This window comes from Triturus cristatus, chromosome 6, assembly GCF_964204655.1.
Source record: "Triturus cristatus chromosome 6, aTriCri1.1, whole genome shotgun sequence".
In the NCBI taxonomy this organism is placed as follows: domain Eukaryota; kingdom Metazoa; phylum Chordata; class Amphibia; order Caudata; family Salamandridae; genus Triturus; species Triturus cristatus.
In genome coordinates, this window is record NC_140589.1 from 1,613,031,260 (window position 1) to 1,613,055,744 (window position 24,485).

Here is a 24,485-nt window from a genome sequence, read left to right on the forward strand (position 1 = left end):
CTCCCGGTAGCCAATTTTAATACACTTTCTTTTGACACTGCACTATACATTGTTCACCACACCTTGCTCAGCTTCATCGATCTTTAGGAGATCTAGTCCTCTGTTTACATCTAAAACATCCGCGAGCTCCTCCTTTTTCACTAGCAAGGAGTTATAGCTCCTTAGCTGCACTAGGTTGCAGTTAAGATGAGATCCCAAATGATGAAGCATGGCACCACGGTGGGTGATGGGATCATGTCCTCTTTAAGAGGACTCCCTTTATAGCTTTTGTGTCCTGTTGAGTTGTATCAGTCAGTTTACTTCTCTTGCTTTTGTTTAAGAGACCCGCGGATTCCTGGCTATTGTAGTTATGGTAGGGGGACGTGTCTGCGCTGGTCTGTAAATCTCCCTCAGACCCTTTAACTTACTTGTTTTTGAGACATGGTTGGTTATTGCCGACAATGGTTCAAACCTTTCCTTTGTGGGGAAGGCTTTGCTGAGGCTGACACACAGCTGACACACACTGATGTCAATGACCCAGTACCAAAGGATTATGAAAGAATGGAAGCCTTTCAGGAGCTTAAAAACATACTTTGCAGTGCTTACGCTCTTGGAATGCCAGACTAGACCAAAGAGTTTATACTCTTTTGCCACAAGCGAAATGGGTGTACTTTGTTTTGACACAGGTAGATGGAGAACCCAAACGTCTAATTGGCTACTTTTCAGCAACCCTTGATCCTGCAGCTACAGGATTGTCTGGTTGTGTAAAGCAGTTGCAGCAGTTAGCCTGAGTATTCAGCAAACAGAGGGGATAGTGGTGGGTCATCCTCTCATTGTGATGGTACCACATTCGATTGAAATTCTAATGACTCATACCTGCACACAGCATTTGACCAAAAGCTGCTTAACCCAATATGAGAGATACATCCTGGCATCAGAAAATGTGTCTACAAGAAGGTGTAAAAACCTTGAACTCCACTTTCCTATTTCCCACCCCAGACAGAGATGATACTTCCTGCTAATGGTAGACACAAGCATGGACCAACACATGTGGGAAGAGATGGGATGGTGTTGACTTTTAGGCAATTTTGGCCTAATCCACACTTTAATGGTATGGCAGAAAATCTGTGCCAGCACTGTGCGATTTGCCAAAAACAAAATGTGGGCAAAAACCTGGTACAGGCCATGAGTCACATAGACAGGCCTGATGGCACTTTCAACCATCTCCAGATCGATTTTGCGGAGATTGTACGAAATTGGGGTATTAGTTTCATGGCCTGCACAAGTAATAGGTCCACAATTTCACCTTAATGGAAACCAAGCACCCCATTGTGATGCTTGACTCTTTCAGTGTAGAGATACGATATAGAGCAGTGCAAGGCTTACTCAGGGAAGGTGGTGTGGGCTAGTAAGCACCATTCACTGGCGGGCAATAATAACATTCAATAAATGATTGTCCAGCCAGTGCTTTTCCTTTAAATAAAGGAAAAGTACATTTATTATGCACACACTCCTAAATACTATGCATTCATTTACAAATATGTACATAGGCAGATGTAAAATGCTATAGAGGACCGCATAATCACCTTTAACCTCCTAAAGAGGTCACACAAACACATAAAGTAAGTCTATTGGTTTGGGCACATTTTCAAGATCAACAAACCACGTTAAAGACATCATTTTGGACGTAAATGAAATCATCAATATTAATAATGATGTGTAAATGCACATATTTCTGTTAATAAAGTATATTCACTGTGATCAGCAATCACTGTCAGCGCTATTATGTCAATAAAGCATTTTAAAATGTGCTAGCGTGTGTTTGTGTTTTTTTATAAACCTTTCTAACCATGAAAAATGCAATTATAAAGTCATCCCTTAGAAGACATCACATTTTGACTACATTACATGCAACCATAGACTTAGTCCATAGAGGGCGCTGTACAGTATATACCTTTTTCAAACATTTTCAGGTTAACATAAATGCAACCATAGACTTGGCCCCCAAAGGGCGCTGCACTCCAAGCTGTAAAGCCATAGCTCCAGCCATCAGAGTGCTTTAAAACATTGATGAAAATCATCCCTGAAAGGTCCTGGATTCCTGACCCCATAAAAACATAGGGTCACTACTTTAAAAAATCCTTAGGGGGAGCTGCTGCACTCCTGCAGCTGCCCATGCTTCCTTCATCACATTGGTGGTCTCTTCCATGATGGGGCCACCACGGGTGAGGAAAAATGTGCACAAGAAAAAGCCCTACAGGGCATTATGGGGTTCTCCAGCGGAGCAGTGAATATTTTATGAGTGGCTTTTCTGCTGCGCCTGGGAGAGCCGCTGCCTTGTTTTAGTCAAGTTGCCTTACGCTACACAACTTCTCCTTTTTATCTTATTTTTTTTTTTGGTGGGTGCCCACGCACCAATCTTTAAAATGCCATAACTTGGGCCCCATCGGGCCAAATTTGATGATCTTGGTTACATGTTACTCCTGGGGTGAGTTTTAGCCACCAGGGGCAGTGGCAACAGATCTATTCACATTCAAAACGGTGTGATCCACAGAGAGCTGTTTATTCTGGCTCCCTGCGCCAGCCTTCCTCCCGATCTTTCGGAGCAGAAGTGCAGGGCTCTCCCTCAACTGGACCTCAGGGCAATGTAAGGGGGCTAGCTTCCCTGGCCCTTGGGAAGACCCACTGGTCCTGGGATCAACTGGGCAGAGTCCTTAGTTCTTTGTGGGTATCATGAGGTACTTCCTTCCAGTTGCCTATGGCTGCCCCATGGTCCAGCAACGAAGCACAGAAAAACACCAAGCAAAAGAGAGTGTTACCCTTGTGCATGAGTTTTTAATGGGAGTGGAAGGTTCCAGAAGCAATACACATCAGGGCAATCCTAGGGGGACACAATTTCTCCACCCCTGTCCCAACCCTCCTGCACAGCATGCTGGGACAGTCCAAAATGGTGTCATCCAGGTGTCACTTGTAACATCGCCTCTGGGGTTCTCAGCTCCATCCTTCGCTGATATCACTGGCAGGGCCTTCCTCACTAAAACGTCAAAGGAGAGCCCCGTCCTGTATTGTCTCCAGACATCTGGGCTCCCTCTTTTGTTCAGTGGGCTTGGACAGGCTCATCCTTGGTACAGTGTGATAGCTGTTTGATTGATTAGGATCCATCAGCCCCACCCCTTTCCTCCTCTGGAGCTGAGTGAAGCACTGTTGAACTTGATTGCTCCTTTTGTGCGGAGCGAAATGTAATTAACCTGACACAGCAAAGTGACAAAAGGCCTGGGCTCCAATCCTGAGCTGAGCCAGAGAAATATGAGAACGCTAGATGACCGTTAGGTTGTAGAGATATAATTTTAGGACTTGCAACTTGATTTTCCAGCACAGGTTGCACCCCATTTCAATACGTCACTGGTCTCCGTAGAATAAAGGGAAGCAAAACTGCACTCTAAGGCAGTTCTCTCCCTATGTGTGTAATAAAGTGTCACCACAGACAAAACAGTAAATCACACTGATTGTCCCTATTAGAGTACACTGATATTATAAGGCCTACCCCAGGTCAATATCTAATCCTGCAGAATACCCTCAGTGCATGGTGCAATAACACAGCTAAATTTTGCTTGTAGTTGTGCCAGTTACCATTTCTGTGTCTCTGGTTGGGTGAATGTTAGACGTCTATCTGCTGGAGGGAGATGTTCGTCACCTGCCAATGAGCTTAACTGTTAACCCTGTTATTAATAAGCACACAAATTGAGGTAGAATTTCCCATGCCCCTCATTCCAAAAGTGTCTATAGCTATAATGTGTACTTTCAGGTGTTAGATGAAAATGTTAAGATAATGCAGGTAGAGAATTGCTTTGTGTGCTCCTATCGTTTCGCTTCTGCAACGGAGGGATAAGCATATTTTCAGTTACCTCTGTCCTTCTACTTTTCAGCATCTTTCTGAGTCTATTCTATCATCAACACTCTATTAAACTGTTTTATACTTATTACAAAAAGTGTTTAGAAAATTTACCAATTGTGACAGATGGAAATATGTATTTGTGGTCTACTGAACATGCTTACTCTTTCTCTAAGGAGTTTAAACGTAGGGACCAGTGTTCGTATATGATGACATTTTTTACCGCTATAATTAATTTGAGGGTTACTAACCAGAGCAGGCATGATATAACCTGCAAGATAAGTAGGGATGAGAGAATTTTCATAGCTAAGTTAAATGAAGGGAGAGAAAGTAAGAGTTGAACAAGAAACTGAGAAGGGGAAAGGAAAACCTAGAAGATCCGCCACCAAGGTTAAGTGTTGATGTTGCCAAGAAAGGTAACTTATGCATGATAAGAAGACAGGAAGGGAACAAAACTGTTGAGGTAGTGGGAAGGGAATATAAGTATAGTTATTTAGTTAAAGGGAAAATCTCTGCTCAATTAGAGAAAAGTATTAAGGGCATATATTATGATTTAAAAATTAGCAGGGGGGCGTTGTGGAATGCGTTTCATTAAAATTTAGTGTTTACCGCATTAGAAATCAGGTTTACGCTAACATAGGACAATGTTATGCTTTCTTCCACCTTGAAATGATGTGTACTACACCATGTGACCGCTATTGCTGCTGATTTCCTTGCTGTAGTAATAAACTGCCAGCTTGCATTGCTTTGAAAGATTGAGGCTTTCCCAGCCACACAGAACTCGGTGTACCTAACCAACTACAGCCTGGCAGTCTCAGGCCATCTTACATACTTATGTTACCTGAAAAGACTCTGAGAACCGCTGAATCAAATGTAATTGTATTCTGAGAGAATCTGTGAATGTATTCTGTAGTAAAATGTTTCTTTTTGCTCGTTCCCAATTGCCGCACATCCTGGGAACCATGTTCTTTTGTAGTGCATGTATGAAATACTTTGCCTAAAGTCCTATAAAAGGATGTTCTGTTTCCCTATTGTAGGGCTCACATTTCCCCACTTGAGAAGGGGGATAAATGTGGGACTTCCTTTTGAACTTTACTGAGTGCTCTGCACTTGTGATTTATTTGCCTATATGCTAACCTGATTGATGGGCCAGCTTATGTATTTATGCTTTATATTCTGAAAGTGAAACTTTAAACTTGAGCCCTTTGCTGTCATTCTTATTGAGAATATCACAACTTGATTCTAATGTGTAAGATCTACAATAGAAAGAGAGGTATAGTCTGGAAGCAGCAAAGTTCGTACAGGGACTACACCACTCTCGATTCAAGCCTTTGGCGCCCATTCGCCAAGAAAAGGGGTACAGGTTTGTGCAACCACAGTAACCACCAGATCTTCACTGCTTTCCTGAAATCCAAATGGTCTTGAAAGTTTATTGTAAAAAATATATGCAATAGCTTTTGCAAAGTTCCAGGGCAGTGCAAGTTCTCCGTCAACCCTGCTTCAATATTTTCAATTGGTCTGTAAAGAATCAGTCGACCTGGTGTGGAGTCTACAATAGAGAGACCATGCTCCAGGCGCATTGAGACACATCTTGGACTGCAAAGCTAATGGGCGACCCTGAAGTGGTAAACAGTCCATTTCAGTATAATAATACTACATCAGAATTATTGACATCGTGTTGTGCGTTTTATGGGCAAATTAAATTAAACCGAATCAATAAGGAAGTACATTTCCTCGTCAATATCTCTATGTAATATTTTACATTTAATTGTACTTTGCCACATTGATGCTACACATTTAGATTTCCTGAAAAACAGACAAGATGAGCAATTGAAAAGGCTTTTAACCAAAAATGCAATGCTAACCTAATTCTAAACAGAAGAGAGATTACAATTGTTAGAGAGCACGAAGACGTCATTTTTCAGATGTCCCATAAACAGAAGAACAATCATTAGATTTCAAACCACATTAGCACTGAAGAATATATCAGATGGAAGGGCTGGTATGATGACTGAAAGAATCTGTTTCAGTAAACAAAATATCGTTTATGCCCATGCACGGGACTTTAATTTTTCCTCGAGGCATACCATGAATATAAAGGCTTGTATGTTAACACCAGCACATGCATAACACCCGTGGCTTCTCATGGACACACCGTGTGTGTATTTTGTCTAAAATGTTATGTCATTGCTGGTGGGGATCAGCAGAGCAATGAAGGCCCTATATCCCACACGGGCTCTACAGTGTCCATGAACAGATGCAGGGGAAATTAAAGCTTTACCCAGCCACTCTGTAAAGAACCCACCCACTTCCTTTTTAAGAGGTGAGGTTAATTGCTCAAACAGGCTACCTTTCACAACAGCATCTGCACAACCCCTGATAAATGCGAACACCAAATGTGTACTATCCAGTGTCTCTTTAATGCTGGGTAATAATGGAACACTAGCCCGTTTTTAGTACTTTTATCATTTCCAAAGTCCAGGTAAAATAAAGTTAGGGATTTGCTCCTGTAGACTTTTCCCTACGTTTAGATCAACGTGCTCACTGCAATGGGATTCTCCAACAATATCAGGAATATTCCTGGAAACAAACTGTCAGTTACTGGATTTCAGTAATACATGCACACAACGAGTGCAACATTTATCATAAAATATTATAACCTACTTGCTCAAGAAATATGGAGGTGTTCCCACCCCTTTCCCGCCCTAGAAACATTCTTACTGTAAATCCTTGACAACAGTAAATTTCGGGGTTTCCAAAGTGGGAATCTACCAGCAAAGTGTATGTCAAAAGGCACATATGTACAAGTTTATTGGTGTTCACTTACTTACTTATGTAAGTAGGACCACACAGTACAATAAAAAAACGTTCAACTCGTCTACAGCTGATTGCGAAAATTCCACCAAATTGGTTGAAATTCTGTTTCCGAAAAGGCCATTTCTGGAGAAAAAATCTAACTTTTTTGAGTCTGTGGATCAGAATTGTGAATCTCTCCTCATCGATATTTTTTGGGTGCACAAAACGCTTCCAGGTTAGACTTGACATCTCAAGGACCATATTCCCTTTGTTTTTCTTTTCCACTTCGCACAAGATTGTGTATTTTCGAAGGAATTTGTCCGTGATTGTTTCTTTCTGTCTTTTGCATAGTTGGCATTGGATGGCACCAACAATGTCTTCTTTTATCCCTTTACAAGTGACGTTCCCCTTGACTGGAAGCATGTGTCGCACGCGGATGCTCATTCGCCATTTCTTTTGTCTGCCCACAAGCATGGTTTCAGTGTAATTTTTTTGCAGATTTTAACAAATGAGGCTTTGATGCTAATGCAGAGATCAAATCCGCCTTCAGGCACACAACTGTGCATTATTACAATTACATACAGCTGGATTTTATTTTTGAGAGTCAGCACATTTTGCTAACGTTTCTTTCCATGTGTGTGCTTATTTGGAGATGCTATCAGTATGCAAAGGTTTGTTACCGAAATAACTTTCACTTTCAATAGAAACCATCCTTGCTGCAACAGGATTGCTGAATTTTCTTTGTTAAGCTTACCTTTTATAATTTTTCAGCACACAATGAAATTGCTCCGATGTCGTACAGGTTATATGGAACTATTTTGCTAATGGTAAGTACAGGTACGTGCAAAATAATCTGTTGCAAAAGTCTCAATTTTCACTTTGTTGTGACAAAACAGAAACATATTTTCGTGGAGCATAGGCATTATTGTAGTTTAGCACACCTCTTGCATTATTGGATTCCTCAGACTTTCACTGGGCCGTGCTAATGGGCAAGATGTTAAAAACATCACACAATATGTGACTTTAAGAAAAGCATCATCATACATTCTCAGCATTGTGTTGAAGAATGAGTCATGCCTGGGCTTCCAAAGAAAATCACATTTTGTACAATTCTTCATGCTTGTGGCTCTCACGGTTTAAGAGGGTTACTTGACGTTAGGAATGAGGTTATTATTTTGCGAGGGATGCAACCCTACCAACTCAATAGACACACTCTGGTTAGATCAGTTCTGAGAAAATGTTTCCTCAACCCCAGGTAGCTATTCGGCACGCACCAGGCAATTCCCAGAGAAGTTCAAGCAGCACCAATAATTTCAATGTAACGAGCACAACATAATACATTTCCAAACCAATTTAGAAAAATAGAGAAACATTTAATGAACAAAGACACCAGGTCATTTAAGAAGGCTAAGAGGACCTGGAGATATACATTTTTGGCAAAAAGCACCCATTGGACTGGGACCAAGGCACAATTTCAGATGTATTGTGATGGAGAGGAGGTTGGATAAATAAAAAAAAGGTAATCTCAGCCAAACATTCTACTTTAAGGTTTAGGGCCTGATTACAAGTTGCATGGTACATGTGGAGTGGTAAATCTGCATGCAAAAATTACATTACTGTGTGGTACCATGGCACCAGTACAATACATTTACAAGCAGAATCCAGTGGAATTTGGAATTGCTAGTTGAAACCAGATTTAGTGGTCCTAAAATTACGCATAATTACTAATTCTGTCAGTTTAATGCATACAATTACCACCTGTTCTGAGAACTAGATGTATGTAGGGCCCTCTATGTGCAGGGGAGGTGGAGGAGGGGGTGTAGGGAGTAGGGTAGAGAAGGGACTGATATGATCTGGCAGCGGGGAGCACTGAATGTCCCCTGCCAACAAAATAAAAAATATAGGTTAATAAGGGTTGACTGCTGCAGCAGCCAAAGCATTTCAGAATTTTAGTGTGTGGATTTATGGTCCAGTAAAATCAGGGCCATGGTTCAAACATCCACGAAGTCCAGGAACACTGACCCAGTCATGAACAGGGGGAGCACAGATCCATATGGTAATTTCATTCCGTCAGACTCATTATCAAAGCCTCGGTCTACAATTGTTGGGATAGATCCTTATGGTAAGTAATGTAGCTCATAGGTCCCTCAGAGCATGCTTCTCATCATAAGGTCTCTCTTTAGCCAGATATTCTACCAGGTCGAATGATCAGTGACTAACTGGGCCCTCCTGCAGTCAGGAGTCCTTCTGCTTTGTATGTCCCTGGAGCAGGTGAACAAGATGCCAACCACTTGAACCTTGGTGAGCATCTCCAGTTTCTGAATTCCAGCACAAGTAAGGTGTCTGTGAGTCCTTGTGTGAATCTTATTCTTCCAGAAGGAGTCAGGAGTCTTCTTCCAACATGGGCTTCTCCTTCCGATGGAATTTTGCCAAGTCCAGGAATGTTCTTAGTAGGTGGTGGCTGAGAGAAATTCTACTACCCAATCATAATTATATCCTCATGGCCCATCTATCTTCTTTTGTAGCATTTCCTATTTGACTCACTGTAAAATTAGAATAGATGATTAAAACCAGGTGCCACTAGTCAGGTCTGTCTTTAGCTCCTTAGACACTCCCCTATTTAGACGAGCTTTCATCAAATCTGATGGGGCAACCTGGTTTTCCCTTCTAATGTGACTGAAGCCTGCCTGTCTGAGACGTTCCTGGGAATAAACAGGCATTGCCCTCCTTGGCATTTCAAAGTCAAAAGAGGTGATGCTAAAGCTACTCTTTCTTCTGTTAGCTGTTCCTGTCCACTCCCACATAGCGAATCCCTACTAAATGATTATCAATCAATACCCATTTGATCTTCCTTGGCTCTGAGGCGGGTTATTATCCACAGAGCCAGAATTGTGAACTCTTACAACTAAGGATGTGTATCCCAGTTTTGGATGCACACTGAATGTAATAACTTGTTTTAAGACAGTTCTGGCTTAAGCAGCCTAAAATATATTTTTACAAACTTACTTTTCTACTCCAGTTATAAAAAATCTGTTTTTGTCATCAAAAAGGATTTTCAAAATATAGGAGGAAAAACCTTTGGAGGAAATTTCACGCATTTCATGAAGCAGATATAGGAAATAAAGATTTTTATCTAATCTAGGCCTCCCACATGGAAATGTAAAGTAAGTACTACAGAGTGGATGAGTTTTGGGGTTTTATTTCACTGTGAGATCATAATAAAACCAATACGCAGTGTGCCATATTACTTTATAGTAAAGTTAAAAAAAAAGTGATGGGTGGAATGCTTGCATTAAACTCAGCCATTTGTAATTACTCAGGGCCGCATCCCAGTTCATAATTTTTTTGCCCAACATGCAACCTAATATTATTCCCAATTCAGAAAAAACAATGTTCACAAGGAACTCATTTTACAATCGAATGACAACTTGGCGCAGCAATTAATGTATCCTGCTTGACTCAAACAAAATTGGTAAACAATAATAGAGTAAGGCCCTAGTTCAATAAGGCATTTCAATATCTATTTTTATGTTACAACTCACAAAACAACAAAGTTTTTCTTCCTCACTTTGGCCAAAGTGAGTGTTATTTATTATTGCACAGTAATTTTTTATAAATGGTTACACAAAAAACAGCATAAAGAATATATTTCCTGTCAGTGTATTTACATTATATACATTTATGTATTTGAAAGTGAATAATGAGCCCATGTGAAATAACCATAACCAACCCGTGCGGTACAGACAGTGCAGTAGAACATTTGTAATGATGGTTATTGGCACATAAAAGAGGAGCCAATGTGGAATTATAGCACAATCAATTCTTTGGATTTGTTAAGGGCTCTCCCTTTTTAAAAAAGCCGACGACGTTTCGACCCTCTCGTAATGTGGGGTCTCTTCAGGACAACAATTCTGGGGACAATGATGAATCACGATGCCTGAGTGGTATTTTCATACGATGTGATGTCGGGTACTTCCCATAGAGAAGGGAAGCCTCAGCTTAGCTTCCGAAGATCTTCACAGTAAGAGAATTACTGTAGATCCTTACTAGAATGTTAGTAGGTGACAAGGCTTAGACCGATTTATGTGCACACAACAAGGAGCTTCAGAGGGGAAACAGACCAGATCGCCCTCCACTCAATAATCAGCATAAATACAAAAAAGACCTGGTCTGTGAAGGTGCCTCTCTTCAGGCTGAAATAATCTATATATAAGTAGAGGTAGGGATCCACAATACTTTTATTCCCATATACGCCTCTTTTTTCATTAATGAGATAGTAACCTCCTACTTTTTACCTTCAATTTTAAAAAAAGGTCTATTTTACAATTGGAAGTCCCCGTATTCTATTACACCCTGACCAACATACAAGGGGAATAATGTGAAAGGTGCAACAAATTTAAACATCGCAATCAAAAAATTTTGAAAAAGCAAGATGACCCCTCACGTGCGCACCACCAATCGGGCTCACTGGTTGGTACTCACCAGCTGTGCCCATTCTCTTCATCATTGGCAGTCATCTTGCCTTATAAAATAATAAATGTAGTGTCCAAACCAAAAGAAAAAGAAAAATGGTGCAATAAAAAGGGTGAAAAAATCACATCCCACGATGCGACCTTGTGAATCTAAAATTGATGAAAGTTGCACTTCTCAATACCCACTTTATTATTCCTTGTGCACTTTATTCAAATTAAAACCGGTTGCTTCTCATGCATACCGTAATACTGAGCCAACATGTTTCATTGCCATAATGCTTTAGGGCAATTTCTTCAGGGCAAAAGAGGTCGCCTGGCACCAGTAATGGACACTTCAATGTCTTTTTTCCGGGGACCTAATGGAGCTACAGTCCTTCGTACCAGCTCTTTTCCATAGGTCACACAAGAGACTCCACCTGTGAGTCCTCTCGGTGGATTAACACTCAACTGTTATGTCAATCGCCCAGGGCCTCACGGAGCACTTCGTCTCAGCCATTCCTTTATTATCATTCTTCAAACTCAAGCTGGCTGTAATACAGCAAGCATTTCTTGGTGATGAAGACAATGTTGGGTTGGGAGATGCTGTCCCTTCCTCTCCTGATCCCAGGCACCCTCTTAATTATAAATAAATGTGCTACATAATCAGAACTTTAAAGACAGTCTGTTTCAATTTCAATTAAATGCACATGGGGTAATATCTGTTTCGAATTATCCTGTGGTTGTTTAAAGAAGTTATTGAATGTATCACATGACCTTGAGAAAGCCCCTGGACATGAATGGAACAGTGGTTGTGGGTGATTGCCCCTCCACCTATATGCACTTTTCTTTGCAGTTGCACCTTAACAATGGGAAACATGCACAATAAATTTATTTTTGTATTTTTCCATATCCAGAAGTGAAATGGCTTTTTGGACATAGTTCACCTAACCAAGAATGTGGTATGGCATGCCTATAAATTGAGGTGTTGTCACCCTCTCAATTTTAGTTAATAACCCAATTATTGGGCTCCTTGACTGAGATGTATGCCTTGCAGTTCAAGACATCCCTGTTTCAGATGCCAGATGACTACGCATTGTGGGGTGCTTAGTATGTCTGTGTTTGTGCCGGTACGGAATCAGTAATAAAATCAAAAAGCGTTGGTAGAATGATTGAACTAATCCCAACCACCGATAATTACTCAGGGCCACATCTCAGTCCATCATTTTGTGCTCACCATGCTACTTTACAGCAGTTACAGCCATATGCAAATCGGCCTTGGTGCTGTTCCTGTAGGAATAGTCCAGTCAGAACTGCCAGGCAAGATCCTCTCCAAACTGGAACACATGCAACCCAATATGAGTTTCGGCTACTTTGTATCTCTTCAGTTGGGCATACTCATCAACCTTAGAGTACCACAGTGAAAAATACAAACAATTGATGGGTGGAATGCCTGAATTAACCTCAGCCCCTGGTAATCACTCAGGCCGCATCCTAGTCCATTATGTAAAACCAAGCAGAAGGCTAAGGCTTCCTGGATTAATTTTATTTTTAACACTGGGGTTCTAGTGTCGCCCAACTAAGCCCATAAAACTGTAAGTAGGCTTTAAGCCTAGCATGGGTTTCACTAACGTACTGAGGACATGTAGTTTGTTTTAACTACAACTGTGCATTTCTCATATTGCAAGCATTGCAGATGAAAAGCCTCACACTCGTAGTTTACACATCACTGACCTCCTCTGCTTTTGAAGACTCAATGTCGCAGAAGTTTGAAGAAGTGTGCCCCAGCAGCTACCTGGGGAATAAAGGTGAGCACGGGCTGCAGATCATGACAGATACAAGCATCCAAGCTGGTAGCCATTGTCATCCAATATGGAAATCAGCTGCTAATGGTCTGGTGATGCAAGAAATATTTTGACCAATCTAAGGTGAATAGTCTCTGAGACTTGCTTGTATGGAATGTATTTAACCCCATTTTCTTTGTTCTCAAGCTGAGTGTTAGAAATGGGATTTCTGGATGGCTAGGGCATGCGCCTAAGCCAGGCAGAAACCACCACTTTAGTCAGGGCAAGGGAGTTACGCAATGAAGATAACCCCTGCTCACCCCCTTGGTAGCTTGGCAGAGCAGTCAGGCTTATCCCAGAGGCAAATGTGTAAAGCATTTGCGCTGCCCACTCACACAGCAACGACACACTAGGCACACCGCAAAAGACACTCCACATATGGTTATATAAAAATAGCCTTTGTATTACTCATAACACATTAGAACGTAATCACATATATACACTGTGCCACCTGGCACCAGGTATCACTTAACAGGGGATTATATACACTACAGGGACAATTGGGCCAATGTCATCACCATTAGAATTATCGGTTAGTGAAAACAACCAGTAACTCCTGGTTATATAGCAATTAGCATAGGCACATTATGCATAAATCATGAGGCATAAACATCATAGCACTAGTGCTCCACAGTAACACCATGAACACTCAGTAGGTGCACACATCACCCAATGGCATTAGGTCCCATCAATCCTAGGGCGCACATTGGCCAGTCTCATCCTCTGGGTCCCATCCTGTGCTTCCCAGCAAGGCCCTTGTTACAAGTAAGGGGCTTCATAAACTGCATGTCCCTTTCTGTGGACACGGGGCTTCCACTAGCTCCCAAGCTGCAGACGCAGCTGAAACAATGACCCCAACAGACCCGCAAAGCAATTGGGGTGCAACTCACCCTTGTCTCCTCTCGTTGTGCTGCAATGAGAATGCAGCTGCCCGCAATCGTGCGGCGCAACTGCGATCAAGCCAGAAATAGGGAGCAATTTCACTCAGGGGCCTCCGTTGAGGTTTCACCCTGGTTCCTCACCATGGGACTGCCCGCAACAATGCTGTGCAGCCACCCTGCCAGTCAAGTGGGAGAGAAACATGGGCCGTAGGGCATGGAGCGAAGCCTTCATAGGCCCTGCCCACAGCCAGGTGTCCGTCGCCTGACTTCCTGTCTCCTCTCTCTGGCAACGGAGCGGAGTCTCCGGTGGCTTCTCCACCACGGCAATCACCAGAAAAGGGAGGGAGAGCACTTCCTTCCATCAGCTCTCCCCTCCTACTCCTCTTTAAGCTTCTTTCTGCTGCCCGGGATGCACGCGAGTCAGCAGGTTTAACTTCTCCTCCGGCCACGATCCCGATGGGATTCAGACAACACGCAGGCTCCCCATTTCCTCATGGGAGCTCCGCCCACAGTCAGGCACAGACTGGCCTGACTTCTGGCGGCCTCTTCATCACTAGGGCAATCCCCGGCTGGGATTCCCCGTCGTTGGGCCCTTCTCGCAGCCCGGGGCCACGTAGCAGAGCCCCAGCTTCAGGCAACACTGAATGAACCTCCTCCTGGGGCACTCAGCCTCACAGCGCTCTCAAAGCGCGCTCTGCCCCCTTCCAGATGATGAAACACTCTGTCAGCCCTTGTCCACAGGAGCAGCCCGATGAGGACACGAAGCACGATTGTTTTCCCTGCACAGGGGGCAGAGAACTGGGTCACAGACAGACCAGCACACAGGGTAGAGATGGGCCCTGACAGGCCAGCTCACAGGGCCCTCCAGCAGAGGGGTTGTCCTTTGTTGCGGTTCCTCCTGGCGCCCAGCAGTCCTCAAGTCCTGTCTCCAAGTAAACTCAAAAAGCACACTTTCATGGGGTCACAGCCCCAATACTTATACCCCATCAAGTCTTTGTTCTCCCCCTGGCCCAGGGCTCTGTGCCCGTTCAAACCAGTTCTGGGGGGGGGAGGGACACTTAAACATTTTATTTACAGTGCACAACAACCTCCTTTGTTAGTGTAGGCTCTGGCCCCAGACACACCACAAGGGGGTGGAGCCAGCATTGTGGAAGGCAGGCACAGTCCTATTCAGGCCCAGGTGCTACCCGTCCCACCACTTCAAATGCAGATGGGCCTATTCAGCCTAGCGCTGACTCACCCAACCCCTCTGGAGTCAATGCACCTCCCCAATCTCTGTCACTCCAGAGCCAGTTATGCAATACACAACAGGCAGGCACAAAGACACACAGCACACAGAAATGCCCACTTCTAAAAGGGGCATTTCTAAAATAGTGATGATAAATCTGTGAACACCATTATGCAGCATTAATTACTACTATTCCAAACATACCAAACTTGATCATGCTACTCCTCTCATGTCAGGAATTACCACTGAAACACATATCAGGGAATCCCCAAAGTATTCCTATGAGAGGGCAGCCTCAGAGTAGTGAGACACCAAAATGGCTGTTTGTCACTACCAGGACATGCCACACAGTTAAGGCACATGTCTTACCTTTTACCTACAGCGCACCCTGCCCATAGGAATAGCTAGGGCCTACCTTAGGGGTGACTGATATGTAGTAAAACGGAAGTCACAGATGTCGCACCCATTTTATGTGCCACATCACAGCAGCAGTAAACTGCGCCTGCAATGGCAGAGGCCTGAGACAGGTTTGAAAGGTTACTTTGGTGGGTGGCGCAAGCAGCGCTGCAAGCCCACCAGTAGTATTTAATTTACAGGCTCTGGGTATATGAGATACCACTTCACAAGGGACTGATAGGTAAATTAAATACGCCAAACAGGTGTAGACCAATCTTACCACATTTACCATAGAGAGCACATGCACTTTACACTGGACAGCAGTGCTAAAGTGCCCAGAGTCCTAAAACTACCAACACCAGGTCAGAAAAAATACCAAGAGTGAGGCAAAAAGTTCAGGGATGACCCTGCAAAAAGAGCCAAGTCCAACACTGAGGGTTATAAATCTTGCATGTTTAGTAAGAATAAAGTGTGAGAGAAGCATTGCTGCAGACATTCTGTAGCATCCACATTGCATTCCAACTTATAGAGGTTGCATGGTTGGAAAGGAATCTTCAAGTCCCATGAGGCGAGGAGATGGCTACTAAGGTATCGAGCATTTCAATTAAAGAAATATAATTGAGTGAGTAAGACTCAAGGTGTAAATTTGCCTGAGAAATGTAAGACATTAGGCAACTCCATGAGCAACAAGGTAAAATGCGTGCATAAGAGTGGCTCAGCTGCTCTGTCAATGACTATAAGAGACTGAAAAGTTTGTTTATGGTATCTTTTACATCATGTATCAGAAGTAGAAATACTTTTTTGATCTGTTGTTGAGGGTGAGAAAAGGCCTTTGAGCAAGACTGACATGCTGACGGGCGCAGTTGAATTTTTTTTCACTCATCACAAAACTCACAAATCCGTATTGACTTACAAATTTCAAAATTGCGGTAAAAAAACCATTCAGCTACAATTCAGCCAGTTCCATTTGATAACGTTAAAAAATCGATTGACTCATGAGTTTTAACAAATATACACAAAAGTATTAACCCTTTAAGTCCTGCATGGCACCATTTTCAAACACAAATATCTTGAAAACTACTGCACAGATTAACACCAAATGAAAAAGCATGGTTTCTGAGTAAAGTTCTAATTTCATGCTAAGTTTGGTGTAGATCTGTTCAGTTTTTTTTCTCAATCTTACTGCAAAGGTTTCGAATGGAGCAAAGAAATTGTGAATTTACACCTTTTCCCTCCCCTTGAGCAGACCAGAAGAACTGCCAAATGTATGTGACAATACTCAAATCCATTTCCACTTGGAAAATGTACTAGAGAAACCATCACACATCTTTGTGTTTAAACCGCGTGTTCTACAGGACTAAAGGGAGCTTTGTGTGTTTGAATTGTGCCAAGATTGAGATCTTAGAGATCAGAAATCCTGCACTTGATGCCCACCCACTTGCATAGCGACAAACCTTGAACACACTCAGCATCACCTAGAATGAGGATCTTGGGATTCTCTTCTACACCAACTTTATACTTGAATCCTAAGTCATTGCTGTGTCGAACTATGTGAATATACAGCTCTTGCAGCTTTCACATGTTCAAATAAATCTTCCCCCACCTTCAAACTGAACACATTAAAGCTGACCAGAGGTCTTTCACGCCCACACTACTGTAACATCAGATGCACTGGTCTCCCCAAGAAACTCACTGCCAAGCTCCAGCGACTTCAGAACAAAGCAGGCAGGCTGTGTCTTAATCTCAGAAAGCAGGACCACAGCAAGCATGCCCTTGAAGCTCTTTATTGAGATCAGGAAGGTACCATGATTACATTCAGTGTCCTGTGCACAATATACAAAGTGCACTGCAGCACTGGTATCACTTATCTGAAGAAGCTGTCTCCTGACTACAGCATTAGAAATAGTAAAACAATCTTGGTGAACAAGAATCGAGACTCTAGAATGCTCTTGATTCAAAATTGAGAACTGAACGCAACCGCACAAAGGCCAGGAACATTTTTACAAAATTACTTTTTAGAGTTGCTTTCAACTGAGATCTTTTAGGAATAAGTGTCATACTCAAGAGAATTGAACATGATTACCTACTTGCCTGATTGTATGCTAACTCCCCCTTCAAACTATCAATCTACTTGCAAGCCGTCTGTAGTCACCCGAAGGCTTCAGGCACCAGTACCCAAAACAAGGCCCCTGCTGAGGAAAACTGAGCATGTTTATTCACCCGGTCAGATTGTACGATAACTTCTTCCTCCAACTATCAAGCCAAACCTGTTATATGCAAACATTCTATGGTTACCTATATAATAAATAATAAAGTGCAGAGTTCACTGTTGAAAGATTTCCCAAGTCAGCAAACAAAAGAAGACAGCTGCACAAAACAAATGAAAGAGGGCGTCCCTCCGTAAGTGAACTCTATCCGATGCTGCACCATTGAAATGTGTGTCATGCCTGCATATTTCATGAATGAGTCACCAATGCCAATTACAGTCGTCAGTGGCTTAGGAACATAATGAATGCCGCTTACAACAACCAATGGCTGATGAGAGTGTTTTCAGTTTCTAAATAAAATGAACTCTGCTAAACAGCTATAGCCTTCTCTGCCATACTTAGAAATACATAGCTAGTGGCCGAAACCAAGAAAGGTTTCAGTTTATATGTGATCAATACATATGGATGGATGGCACTGAATTTACGTCATTTAATGAACGGCAAGATCATTCTAGTTATACCATGAGGCTTACCAGCTTGTAACCATATCTGTTCCAGGCTCATCCAGAGCTGCACTGGTCCAGTCTTGTGGGCAGCACTTTGCATAGTGATTTCAGACATGGCCAGTTCAAGTCGTGAAGCTGCTATGGATGAGGCTCGCTGAGACCCTTCAGATAGACCACAAGAAGATCATTACTCAGCCATCTTTGAAAAACAACTCTGTGATCACATTACAGAACAGGATCATCATGCATTTCCAATTTAAGACTATGAGTCATGTATTTGCACTCTGTATCAAAATGCTGATCATATTACAAAGATGTATTAACTTTTTCAATCCCTGCTTTTTGGATAGGGCCACAAAACACACCGTGAGAAACAGATTATTGTTTAAAGTGATTTAAGTAGCCAGGAAAGATACAAAGCTACCCATGAATGAAATCGCTTTGTGAATGTTAACACATCTGTATAAATTGTAATACTTTTTCTCTATTACTTTTTTACAGGATACATCATTATTTATAATGCATCATAAAGGACCAAACCTACACAATGATATTGCTAGCATACCAGAATATGTTTCTCATTGGAAAGTATTTTTACTTGTATCCAAATCAGAAAGTTGTACTCCTTTTTCGCTATAGTCACATACAAATGGCTTGCAAACTGCTCTAGATCTCAAAGACTGACATTCTAATACACCTTAAATGAAAGTATCATCTCGTATTGGGCAGTAATGGACCTTCTGCAAAAAATTGGTGAATGCCCCACTGCCCTGCTCTCAGCTCCCTGCTTGGTAGCAACTGCTGTGGTTATTGACAGTGGAGCCACATCTGACTCTACCATAAGGAGACTGCGCTAGACTCTACAGAGGCAGAGGTCTTCAATCTGTGGGGAGCGACCCTTTAGGGGGGTCCTAGAGTCCTGGGAAGGGGGCTGCAGATTCCCCAGCTTCACTTGTCCCTGCAAAAAGACAGCTGTCCTGGGAGGGCTAATTTCGATCGTTAACAGCTGCTTGGGTGAATGAAATGCAAATCCCTTATCAGTTCATCTGCAAGTGTAAAGGATGCTTGGGTGCAGTTCTGGCTCTTTGTGATGACAAAGATTTGTTTTTTTGAGTGGAAGTGCAAAGAGTTAACTGGGCTGCAAAGTTCTTGCTTTTAATTTTAACCGCATTTACACAGCCATTAGTGTCCCTAAAAAGGTGTTGAAGGTACAGTCCCGAAAAAACAAACTGCACTACATATGCTCTGGTATTATTTAGCTCTACATTTTGGAAGCACCATTTTATTGTAAAACTATTTGCACGTTTTGCAGCATTCTATTTTACCCTGTGTGTAATGCAAATATAAAAAAATGACTTACATATTCACAGTGCTTTCTGTCACAGGCTTTGATTTCGTAGCACTAAAAATACACATCAGTATTCTCCACTGCACCAATCAAGATTTAATTCTGTGGTTCTCTAGTTACACATAGAGCTCTGCAGTTCATTAACTAACAGATGTTTCATAATGTACTACAGTGCATTTCCCACTGACCAATAACCTTTTTTATTTATTTTTCAATTACGTAGCCACTATTTTATATATCGATACCTAATGATGAAAGACCTAAAAAATGTACAGAATATTTTGGGCTTATTTATGAGAGGCTTGCATTGCCAGAGCATCACTTTTTTTGATGCTCCGGTGTGGCTAGCATCTCATCCATACCTATGAGGCAGTGCAAAGTCACCCTGCATGGCTTTGCATGGCCTCACAGATATGGAGTAAGACATAGCAGCGCGAGTCACTGTGTTGCCTTACTCTGTATCAAGGAGGTGTTCCATGGGTTTTGCGGGGGGGGGGGGGGGTCTCACACAAAGCCCATGGATTTTGATGCTGCCCCATATTAACAAAATCACGTAAACCTGGGGCAGCTCCAAAAACGGACGCCTCCCCAGTGGAGGCGTAACGAAGAGAAATGTTTTCATTTCTCCTCCTTTTTCCCCTTTCCATGTGTGCTGCATTCTGCAGCTCACATAGAAAGAGGAAAACGCCCCTCAGTATTGTTTTGGTAAGAGAAGGTGCCCCTTTCCGTACAAAAAAAATCCTGCGTATGTTGGTGCTAGGCAGCAATTTGTGCGCCAACGCAAGGGAAAAGGACTGGAATGCACCGTATTTCGTAAATATGGTGCCTTCCGGCCCTTTCACATTGGCATAGGGCAGCAATGCAAGAAGACTTGCGGTGCTGCCCTAAGTCAATTCTTCATAATTGAGGCCCTTTGTTTTTAGCCAGTCCTTTGGCTACACCACTACGCTCAATGACCTTTGGTTTGCCAAACACTGTTTAATATAATTTCCCCACCATAAAAAGTATTTGCTGTGGTAATTGGGGACTGTTAGAAATGGGGGTCTCTAGTTGGCAATGGTTTGCACCTTTGTCCAAGTAGGGACCCTTCCCTCTATTCAGGGTAAGAGGGATACACTACTGAAAAAGCCCCTGCTCACTCCCTTGGTAGCTTTGCACAAGCAATCAGGCTTGTTTCAGAGGCATCAATAATAACAGTGAAAACACTACAAAAGGACACCACACAAGTTTAGAAAAATATTCAATACTTATATATTCACAACAAGACCGAAACGATAAATATCCAACATACAGTACTTAAAAATATGCACTCTGCAAAAATAACCTTAAAAATGCAGTTGCTTGAAGTCAGCAGTCGTTGCGGTGCTGACATATCACGGTGCAGGTGACAGTGCTGGTTGCGGGGAGCTGGTGTCGGTCGGTCCGGACTGTGAGATGGGGTGGTGCATCGCAAGACAGACGAGCGGTGCACCCAAGCCACGATACGGTCAGGGGTGTCAAAGTCAGCAATAGCGTCAGTGAGACCAGGGCAGCGAAGTGAAGCGAGGCGGTGCATAGTGCGGTACCCACAGGTCACGGTGCAAGCAGCAGCTCGGCAGCTCCGGTCGTCATCAGTGAGACCAGGGTTGCGGTGCGCGATGTGGCGGTGCCCTCTGCAGTGCCTTCAGGACATGGAGCCAACAACGGAGTTGGTTGCTTTACCCCCTCTGTGGCAACTGAAACGACGGTTCCAGAGGCGGTACCCAGAGGTCAGTGAAGTCTTTGCGGTCCCTGATACTTCAGGACAGGAGGCATGCTCTACTTCAAGCCCTGGAGATACTCAGCAAAAAGTAAAGAAAGTTCAGTCCAGTTCGTTCACTGCCCAAGGCAGAAGCAGCAACTGCAGGCCAACCCAACAAAGCAAAAACACAGTTAAGGGGCAGTACTCCTCTTGGCAGTTCTTCCAACTCTTCTTCTTGGCTGGTTCCTTGATTCCAGTGAGTTCTAATGTTCTGGTGTCTGGGCCCCAATATTTATACTCAGTTTCTCTTTGTGCTTTTGGGCAGAGAGTGACTGTGCCCAGCACAAACCAGTCCCATCCTCTCTGGTCCAGCTTCCTGGCAGGAGGTAGAGACAGCATTGTCCAATGCAGACCAGGCCCACTCAGGTGCAAGGAAATCTCCTCCCATTACTATAAATACAGCCCAGGTCTATTCAGCCCAGCCCTGACTCATCCAGGAAAGGCAGGACACACCTCGACACTCCACTCCAGTGGCTGTCTGATGAGAATGCACATCCCCAGCCCCTGTCACTCCAAAGCCTGGCAGTCAATCCACAAACCCAGCAGAGGCACACAGGATGGCTAAGCAAGAAAATACATACTTTCTAAAAGTTGTATTTCCAAACACAGAACATAAAAATCATCTTTACTAAAAGATGCATTTTTATATTCTAAGTTCAGGCATAATAAACCTTATTTCTCTATCTTGTCCCAATGGGACGATATGCTTATAAGATGTTATAAGTAAACTCCCATTCCATCCTATTGGACAGATAGCCTTTCCATAGTGGAAAATAAAACACACTGTAATTCACTACCAGGACATGTCACACACACCAGTACTTGTTCTACCTTTAATATACACTGCACCCTGCCCACAGGGGTACCATGGGCCTACGTTAGGGGTGACGTACATGTAAGAAAAGTGAAGATTAGGGCTTGGCAAAAGGCTGCATTTGCCAGGTCGACATGGCAGTTACAAACTGCACGCAGACACTGCAGTGGCAGGTCTGATAACCCTTTTCAGGGCTGCTTGAGTGAGTTTGCACAATCAGTACTGCAGTCGCACCAGCAGCATTTGCTTTACAGGCCCTGGCACCCTCAGTGCGGTTTACTAGAGACTTACAAGTAAGTCAAACATGCCAATCATGGAAACACCAATCCATAATGCAATTTACAATGGAAGCACTTGCACTTTAACACTGAACAGCAGTGAGAAAGTGTGCAGAGACACTAAACCAGCAAAAACAGAGTCAAAACTAGGAGGTCAGAAAGAAAAAAAACAGAGGAAACATGCCAAAAGATGCCAGTCCTAACAGGGGCATTTATGGTTGTCAATAGTTGTTGATGATGAGGAGTACCAGTTTCTAGAAAATGTTGTCAGGAGGGGAGTCCTAACACCTAAAAAGGTTTGCCAAGGGAGTCTCGGCATCAAAATGTTTGAAGACCTCTGCTCTACACGGACACGGGGCATGGAGTTAGAAGGTCTACTGTACTTACAACAGGCCTTCCAATGCCATGGTAGACCTTTTTTCCTGTCAGGGACCAGGCAGGAAAAAAGGATTCTACCCCTCCCCATGCAAGGGGAGAAAACTACCAGCTCATCAAGGGCAAGGTTTTGCCAAAACCAACTCTCCACCCTGGGGGTTTGTTGTCTGAAATTAATTTCTTTACAAAAAGTCATACATTTTGCCCCCCTATATTGTGCATTTTCTCATTTGCATGGACAACGTACGCTGTTATTCATTGGCAATACCTGATGTATTTATCTTCATTATGATGGAACAATATGCTTCATACTTATCATGTGTTTTTGATACGCTCCTAGTTCCTATATTCAAGTATTGATTTTGAAATGTGATGGGTAGGAGAAAGCATAAAAGCTTTAGACTTTAAGATGATTGTGCAAGTTAAATCTAAATTTATTTCTCTCACCTTACATCATGTTCAAGAGGTTTATTTTTCTCAAAATAAGTGACACAGAGAATATATAGTAGCTGTTCAGGGCTCTCTCTGTGGAGAGATTAGACTTCAACAATATAAAGCGAAAAAGGTTTTTGACAGTGTGTGTAATGTGTCTAATCCAGAGTTTGTGAGCCAGGCAGTAACTTCCCCACAGGAGCTCTGTGACAAATGTTCAGATTTTTTTGAGAACAAGATCTGCAAGATCTTGGAGACTATTTGTGTACCTCATCGGCCAAATGATCTCAGACATGAGGTCACCTTCCCTATTAGTAAGGATATCCTCTGTACAGGAACAAGTTGGAATGGTTTGAACAGCTCACAGAGGATCTCTTCTATATCATTGCAATGTGTACCTCTTGCAGCTCTTCTCTCTACCATTTACCTCATAGGGTCTGGAAAGAATTATCTGATGAACTGTTTCTGACACTAAAGCAATTTTGCAATCAGACACTCGAATCTGGCACTTTCCCTCCAGCCTGGAAGAAGGCAATAGTTAATCCTATACTAAAAAGGCCTACCCTAGACCCAGCGGTCCTTAGGAATTATAAGCCTATTTATCTTCTGCCATATCCAGTGAAAATTCGGGAACGTTTTGTCAGCCGGACACTGTCACAATTTGTGGAAGACAATATTCTCCTTGAAGGACAGCAATTTGTCTGTAGGCCGAATCATGACATGGAATCGGCCATGCTTATGGCACTGGGCGCACTCAGACTGTGAACTGATGAAGCCCCTCGATTGTCCTGGTCCTTTTAGATCTTTCAGCTACATTGATACGGTTAATCACATTACGTTCTTCGAACAACTTGCTTCGATTGGTGTATGTGGTACCGTAAACAAATGCCTGCACTCTTACCCATCTGAACACTCTGAGGCAGTTGCTTTTTCCCCATAAGGCTCCGACTTTAAGAATTTGGATCACGGAGTTCCGCAAGGCTCAGCTTTGAATCCGGTCTTTTTCAACATCTATCTGAGACTTTTTATCACTCTCATTAAATCTCATAGTGTGGTGAACCATGCAAACGACAGTCAATTAATTTTGTTTTTAGAAAACGGCCAACCGGCGTCTGTCACCGCTTTTCATAACTGTATGAATAATGCCATCAGCTGGCTCAATCTAAATTCCCTTAAATTTTAATGGGGTCAAAAACGAGCTCCTGTGTTGTTCCGCAAGCAAAGTCCCCATTGCAATTAATTCGAACGTCTAGTCTTCTGATGTAGAGTTATCCTTTTGAA

The 24,485-nt window shown here is 42.8% G+C and overlaps 1 protein-coding gene across 3 annotated transcripts in view; it reads right to left on the reverse strand.

The window, feature by feature from the left end:
- The window catches only part of TTC7A (tetratricopeptide repeat domain 7A), a 1,536,967-nt gene that overhangs the window by 215,750 nt on the left and 1,296,732 nt on the right, over positions 1-24,485 (reverse strand). For all 3 annotated transcript variants that reach the window (XM_085612750.1, XM_085612748.1, XM_085612749.1), the window contains one exon: positions 18,205-18,339. In XM_085612750.1, coding sequence (XP_085468876.1) covers positions 18,205-18,339 — 135 coding nt within the window. The remainder of the gene's footprint in view (positions 1-18,204; positions 18,340-24,485) is intronic.